Source organism: Sabethes cyaneus, chromosome 3 (assembly GCF_943734655.1).
Source record: "Sabethes cyaneus chromosome 3, idSabCyanKW18_F2, whole genome shotgun sequence".
Lineage (NCBI taxonomy): Eukaryota > Metazoa > Arthropoda > Insecta > Diptera > Culicidae > Sabethes > Sabethes cyaneus.
In genome coordinates this window covers 245,481,337-245,489,360 of record NC_071355.1, presented here as the reverse complement: position 1 = coordinate 245,489,360, position 8,024 = coordinate 245,481,337, and the positions used below count along the sequence as shown (strand labels likewise).

The 8,024-nt window shown below is 39.9% G+C and overlaps 1 protein-coding gene across 1 annotated transcript; it reads right to left on the bottom strand.

Annotated features, from left to right (window-relative positions):
• Positions 1-492: 492 nt before the first annotated feature.
• On the bottom strand, positions 493-1,768 carry LOC128741012 (retinaldehyde-binding protein 1-like). Its single transcript, XM_053836587.1, has 5 exons — positions 1,588-1,768; positions 1,315-1,409; positions 1,103-1,256; positions 740-1,044; positions 493-654 (listed from the first exon to the last, which is right to left on the bottom strand). The coding sequence occupies exons 1-5, from the start codon at positions 1,766-1,768 to the stop codon at positions 493-495; spliced, it is 897 nt and encodes a 298-aa protein (XP_053692562.1).
• Positions 1,769-8,024: the final 6,256 nt, after the last annotated feature.

Genomic DNA, 8,024 nt, shown 5'->3' with positions numbered 1-8,024 from the left:
TTGTTCACCCCGTTAAGGTAGCTTTGTCATGGCCCCTTAAAGCCGCATAATTTTTATCTTTTAAACAAACTACAAAACCGCGTCAAACAGAAGTTAAATCGAAAACTGATACAAACTGTTCGGATTGGAAAATGGATCTATTCATATCTGTCTTTATCTTTTCTGTTCAGTCGACAAGCGATCAAGCTTGACCACTCGTACTGAAGCCCGCCGGAAAAAAAATTAATGCTTTAGCGCCTTTGTTTATACTATCTAATTCGTTGTCTGCGGTTCAAAAGTAATAGTTCAATTTTTAAACACTATTTATTGAGAAATATTTTGAATAAAAAATTTACAGCAATTTCAATGTTTAATTTATGGCAATATCGTCAAATACTGAAACGTTTCAATTGCTTCAAATCCTTACTCATCTTTTTGTCTGTATCCATAAGAGTTAAGTTCTACAACAAAAAAAAAAAGATTACTGTACAAACAACCATAATAACAATATAATCAGATATTACCATCAAATTTGTCCTGAAATTGTTCCAAAAATTCCACCAGTACTCTACCGTCGTATTCTGGCACATTCAAAGCTCCGCCCAACTTCTCGGGCAGGCAGTGCGGTTCGATTTGCTTATGCAGCGCCTCGCTGCTGCTACCGTGAAAGTGAATCTGCAAAATCAGTTGAACGGCGAGCGATCGATCGATCTAATTGGCAATTCAATTGAACGGCATTGATTAGTTGCAGCTGACTTACCCGTTGACCCCACTTCTGGCCGAGGAAGGGCTTGCAAATCTTGAACAGTACGTTGAACAGTTTTGCATTGTTGATGAGATTGATCGATTTGATGCGCATCGGAGCGTACCGCTGGCCGTAGTCGAGGACGTTCTTCATAAATTTTGGCGTGAATTGGCCAAGATGGGAGAAGCTCAATCGGTCGAAGTTTACGATGAAGACGATTCCGTTCAGCTGGGTGCGCGGTTCCAGCGACAGCAGCGTCAGTAGGGCGTGTGATGCTCGAATTACCTCCGGAAATGGGACCTTGGAACAGTTCCAGCTTGCTGAAAAAGTGGTTTGTAAATGTGGTTCCCGAACATAGTGATAATTTTATTTGATTACCTCCTGCTTCCATGTAGACGATCCTTCGTCCGTGCTGGTCGCGGTTTGGATAAAGTTTTATGACACGTTCCTCGAGGGCCACACTAATGGCTTTCGCAGAGATGTTATCCAACACGAAATCCTTTTTGGCCTTCATTTTGTAATATCCTTTAATCTGAATGATCGTAAAAAAGTGAAAATTATCCGCTAGTTGATTTCGATCTTAAAATTACCATTTCGAATGCAGTATCGGCCTGATACTTTCGAGGTCGTAGGAATCTAATTAGGAAGGCATCGTCGTTAATTGGAATATCAAGCTTTTCTTCACCTGAAAATTTGAAAAATTGATTGGCCTATCAACTTAAAAATTGAGCAGACACTGTAACACATCGTGAGTGTGGTAAACAATTAGCGAAGCAACACTCACTATCACTAACACAAAACACACCGGCAACGGAATTGCAATGAATGAAAATACCAAACTATGCGGAGCATAAGTAACTTACTTTTCAGCAGCTGTCTCAAATCTTTGAGAGCATTATCAACAATTTCCGGAGATTCTCGCAGCTCTTTTCTGCCTTTATCAAGCGATTGTTCGTCACTGTACTCAGTAAAGTCCAACGAAATTCGAAGATCATTTCCCAAATCAATGAAGGGAACTTTACTTTCATCGAACTTAAGTGCCATATTCTCTTACAAAAAAGTAACTATTTTCTTGATCGGTAAACAAACTCCTTCTTTACCGGGTGGTTGTCGTAGGGAAACTAGAGCCAGCGACAGCCCGTGTTGTTGACCGCCTATAGGAGAATGTAGTTGAACCAGTAGGACTGATCGATCGCGTCGTTCGTACGTGGACCTCGCGCCGTGCGAAGAAAGACGCCGAATAAGAGAATTTGGAAACACGATCAGGGTAGCATCGAATGGATGGCGCAATTGGAGCCCCTGGTTTTATGTTGTTTGACATTTGGGGCGATGAAATGGGAGCGAGTTGAGACTTGATCGTTCCACGCCACGCGAAAAATGGTTCAACTACACGTTTTCGGGTTCTCATTTTGTTAAAGTGCATATGAAGAATTTAATACTTGATGTTTAATAATTTTAATGAAAGTTGCCGAGAACTACGTACGCCTACTGAATGAATTCTATGTGGAGTGAAGATGCTTCGACTTCGACCCTCGGAGATAGATGAAGCAGGATATGCTCGACCGTCAATGAAGTCGCAATGACAATGACTTCATTGAATGCCAGTAAACGATGCAGAGGAAAAAAGTGCTTGAAAAAACTATCTAAGCATTGCACCGAGAAAATTTGGCCAGGTTTAGAGGAGTTTGACCAAGTATAGATGAGTGAACCACAATCCTGATCAAGAAAAAACGCTAGAAGGAGGATAGAAATCCTGAAAAACTAGAACAATTACTATTGGCTAATGACATGCGCTAGTTCTATGAGAAGGTGAGGTGGTGAACCAATGTCATAAAGGATACAAACTGAGGGCTGACATGTGTAGCGACGAGGTGGGAAGCCTGGTCACAAACGACCGCGAGGTGGTCGACCGCTGAAAGCAGTTCTTCGATCAATATCTCAATATCAGTATAACAGAAGAACACGAGACGGAAGTTAATCTATTAATGCGATAACAGCGTCCCGGCTCCCGGTCTTGAAGACAACCGGCGAAAAAGCGCTCAGCTGAAGAATAATAGAGCCGCCGGAAAGGACTGACTTCCGGCAGAACTCTACAAGAATGGCAAAGAACCACTAGCGGCGGCACTTTACTAAAAATTTGGGAGGAGAAGAAACTACTGAAGGATTACATGGAAGGTGTGGTCGGGTCAAGTAGCCAACTCCCAGCCTTTGCTGATGACATGCATCTTTACTTAATCACTTAAATTTCGGGACGGCCTAGGTGATCTACATTAGACTAATAACGAAGGCTACACTAATGAGTTGAATGAGATTGGGCTACAAACCAATGTGTCAAAAACCAAATACACTGAAGTCGCTTTTTACGCGACTATTTTCACGCGAATTTCGGAATTTGCGCGGTTTTTTACGCGGTTTTCGGAATTTATGCGGTTTTTTTACGCGAATTTCGGAATTTACGCGGTTTTGATTTACGCGGAACGTATCCTTCGCGTAAAAAGCGATTTGAGTGTATATGCTAGGAAGAGACTCCAGAGAAAACGACGGTCGCCTACCACAAACAGCGACTGTGACCGGCGATGAACCTGAAGTCGGTGAGTTCATATATTTGAGTTCTCTGGCCACCGCCGACAATGATACGAGGGAGATTTAACGACGCAATCAAGCAGGAAGTCGGGCTTTCTTTTCTCTCCGCCAAACGCCTCGATCGAGGAGTGTACCAGTCAGACCGCTGCAGCGCGCTGGTCCTCTACGGACTTTATAGTGGATCGGCTACGTTGCAAGGATGCCGGACGGCTGTGCAGTGAAATCTGTTTTCTTCAAGAACATCAAGGCTGTTTTCTTCAAGAAATAGAGGGACCTAACGTGTTAAATTCGACCAGGTTGAAGCCGACTTGTGTATGTGTGTCGAGACGCTCAACGAATTGGCGGCGAGTAGCTCGGAGTCGAGTACAGTGGAGAGGAATTCTTGATACATCAAGGGCCACCCCGGCTCTATGCTGCTAGAAGTAAAAAGCATGCGAAACATGCGATTGATGTTTAGGCATATTTTTGTAAGTAAAACATTTTGTGTTGATTAATTTTTTACAACAGTAGTTTTTTCAATCGACGAAGGGGACGGTAGACGAAACTAATGAAACAAAGGTGTTTATAGTTGCTCAGGGCGTGGGCAAACCGCAAGGAGTGAAGGGAAAAGTGCGGAAAATTAGATAAGAGAAGATCATTGAAGCAACGCTTAGTAAGTTTGTGACCGTTCCTCTTTACCCAGGTGGGAGGAACCGCGGATCGAACCAAGCCACAATCGGAGCCATTTATAACCTGATTCGAACCCACTGCAACCTATTGTTTATAGCGAACCGCACTATGTGTAACACCTATATTCAAGATAATTCGAGATCATGTAAACAAGATTCAAGTAACATCCTGTCGTTTCGACGCTTGTTAAGTGGCACTGTGTCGAAGATATACTATTGAGCGAAGAATTGGGAACACAAATAGTCCAACTAGCTAGGAAAATAAAAAAGTTACACGCATCAGCGGGATTTGAGATTTGCAATTGGATATAGAAGAAAATAATGCTTGTATCACTGATAGAGGAGAAAACCCTCAGTAGTGAGAATTGAGTCGACCTGTAGTGGAATAGCTCCTCAGATCATATCACATACAAGATAGATATAGATAAGCGTCTTCTGTCCAGATGACGTCGACCAACCAAATGGCAGATTCTGCAAATCCTGCTAGCCGCTAATGGCATTCGACCCGTTAAGCCTCATTGGATATTTTCATATCCACATAGAAACTTTCTCAGAAGATCATATCGGTTGAGTTGAATTGATCGAAAAGTGAAAAACGTGATGTTCAACGCTCCAAAGAATAACTGCCCTCGAAATGTCTCATTGCTATCAACTATACAAAGCGACGATAACAGAATCCAGCTCCGTATATTCATCGATGCGAGCAAAAGCTGCTACGTCGCCACGGTCTATTTGTGATTTCAGGAAGAAACGACTTTCGAGTGTGCGCTAGTGGACTCCATGCCTAGAATTTCGCACTACACTTTCTCTTCATCCGGACTTCAAGTTACTAGTATTGGTATCCGATTTGTTGACACAATCTAGCAATTATTGCTTGTAAGATGAGAAAAAAGGAATTTTATAAACGAAATATCGGAAGCGAACAAAATGTTGCGGTTGAATGTACATTCGAGTACTGACCCAATGCAAGAAATCACATAGAAAGCAGTACCAAAAAGCTTTGTCCTCATGTTTTGTATCGTACCGTTGCGCGGGTCCCCAGTAACGTTCGTGGTTTGTGACCATTTTGCCCTGAATGATTTGTAAAATTGTTGTGGTGTCGCCCAACATGGTAGAATGGTTTAAATCATACCTTATTGGTCGAACTCTATCTGTAAAATAGGAAGTCATGAATCGGAATGTTTCACAAACTGCTCGGCCGTATCTCAAGGGAGTAACTTTGGGCCACTACTTTTTTCATTATTCTTCAACAACGTCTACCATGTTATAGCATCAGGCCGATTACTAATTTTTTGCCAATGTTCTCAAGCAGATTGCATCGAACTACAGCTGCATTTGAATGACTTTGCTTTGAGCTGTATCTTTTATAGTTACGGTGCTACAATGCTAGTACCGTCAAACGGGGTAACTTGCAACACTTCTCAACTATGAGTGCAGGTAAAAACTTATCTGCAGCACATTTGAGGACATTTAATTACCCCGAAGTTATATATTAGACCTAGGATAGAATAATTTCACTTATTGAGAAGAAATATGTGATCAATATTGGCTGTTGTAGAAATTTTATACTGGTTTTTTGCTAGTAATCCCTTCGCCGGGGTAACTTGCAACAAGTAACATTTTTTGGATATTGAATGAGTTTAACGATTTGTATAAGTTTCTGTTGACTGTAATATGCAAATGTTAATCGGACCTACGATTTTTAATGCGTTTGCTATAAATAACATAAATATGAAACGCGTAAATGTCCTATGTTACGTTTGTGAAAATAATTTATGAGCCCCGTAACGGCAACTACAATTTAAGTTTTTATGTTATTCATGCAGTTGATATTTCGTGTCTGGATGCGATAGAGCTGCTCTTTTTAGGTACCTTTCACATATTACGTAACGCACTTAAGAGAGAGGGGGTTGTGAATAATGCATTACATGTCGTTAATCCACTATACAAAATCGTGTTACGAAGGGGAGCGGGAGTGTTAAAAATCATCGATATCTTGGTTTCGTAATATATGAATGTTCATTACATTACGACTGATCGTAATTAGACACTATCATATTGCTGGCTTATCTCTCTCAGTGATATTTTCTTTTTGCCTCTTCTATGGACATTTTCAGTATACTCGTGAAAAAATTACACATTCCTGATTCACCGCTGGCATCTTACTCTCCAGCTGCGCTTTTAGTATTGAGTAATTCTCGCTGGAACGGGGCCACTACTGACACGAGGTCTTCAAATATTGGAACTTTTGTGCTTAATTAGTTGAAAATGGTTGAAAAATAAGAATTACACTTTTGATACCTCGAAATAGTGAACCCCTCATTTGCCAAGGGGCCTAACAGTTCCAAAAAAAGTTGAATTTTGTGCAAACCTTGAGATCTATATCATGTGATATTTCATAAATTTGCCATAAAACAACTAACAAATGGCCCGGTTCTGTAAAGAAGAAGAACAGGTCTTTCAAATGGAGTAAAAATTTTTTGACGGCCATCTTGGATTTGGTCGCCATGTTGGATTTTAACAAAAAATGGTCGTTTTCACCATGAGTCCCCCAACCAATTTTCATTTTAAGACAACCATTGAAAAGCTGAGAAAAAATGCTATAAGAAATATTCATAAAATTAGGTGGGCAATTGCATTAACTGAATAATCCAATCAGTTATTTGTAGCAAGGTTCACAATTTTCATATAATAATTATTGTGATATTTCCAAAATTTGCAAGTTACCTGTTGCGAGTTACTCCGTTAAAGTACTTGTTTTACTTGTTACCTGGTTGTTACCAGGATAAACAAAATTAGTCATCATAATTTTTTTTTTATTATTCACTTTACTGTAAAAAATGTATGTTGGACTTCTATTATTTGAATTGCTTGAGAGCGAAACAAACGTTTTACAGACAAAAAAATGGCAATGAATTCAACACCATGTTGTAAGATTTTTTAAAAAACACTAAAACAGCAAAAAAACAACCCAACAGCATTTATGCCTTGTTTGATCTGTTATCAACAAGATACAGTGACTAATATAGATTAAAAATTGAAGTAATAGACAACACATACAATAAATTCGACCGATATTGCGTTGTTTGAAGTTACCCCGTTTGACGGTACCTCATTATTGTTTTACAATTATCTCATTCATATCTATAATCAAAAATTTTGCTAGGGTGAGACGGTACTGTCAAATGAATCAAACTTGAGTCATCGGACTTGCTTCACTTGCTGGGTATTCATCTAGAAGAAGAGACATTTGCAGAGAAGTTTTTATGGGAAAGCTGCTGGTAGGGAAAATTGATTCGCCTTTTATCCTATCAGAGATTTAACTAGCATACTTTTTGTACTAGAGGTAATAACAGGGAAACAGAACCGAAAACTAATGTTTAATAACTCGGTAACGATAGAGATGCGAGTGACTATGTGCGTAAAAAGATTTTATTTTCGTCAAATGTGGTCTTCTATCACCCTTTGAAATATTTGTACTAAGATAACTTGGCAACCCTGCCCACTGTGTGAATCGAATGTCTCTTCTTCTGGATGAATACCCAGCAAGTGAAGCAAGTCCGATGACTCAAGTTTGATTCATTTGACAGTACCGTCTCACCCTAGCAAAATTTTTGATTATAGATATGAATGAGATAATTGTAAAACAATAATGAGGTACCGTCAAACGGGGTAACTTGCAATAGCGGGGTAACTTGAAACAACGCAATATCGGTCGAATTTATTGTATTTGTTGTCTGTTACTTCAATTTTTAATCTATATTAGTTAGTGTATCTTGTTGATAACAGATCAATCAAGCCATAAATGCTGTTGTGTGTTTTTTTTGCTGTTTTGGTGTTTTTTAAAAAAATCATCCCCAACTTCGAAACGCCTGAACGATTCTTCATCAAACTTGGCACACATGTTCTTTGACATAAAAGAATCAGAGTGAATCTCTTGCATTTGAACCGTAGCAGTTGTAAAAGTGGCTGGACTGGGTTTCTGAAAGGGGGAGAGGGGGGGGGGGGGTAAGGTGGCCATTACCAACGGGAAGGTTAAAAAACATAGA

Coding starts and splice junctions, on each gene's coding strand:
- LOC128741012 (XM_053836587.1), bottom strand. CDS start 1,768: ATGGCACTTAAGTTCGATGAAAGTAAAGTTCCCTTCATTGATTTGGGA. Junction 1,257..1,314: donor CCGATACTGCATTCGAAATG/GTAATTTTAAGA, acceptor ACGATCATTCAG/ATTAAAGGATATTACAAAAT. Junction 655..739: donor GCCAGAAGTGGGGTCAACGG/GTAAGTCAGCTG, acceptor CTGATTTTGCAG/ATTCACTTTCACGGTAGCAG.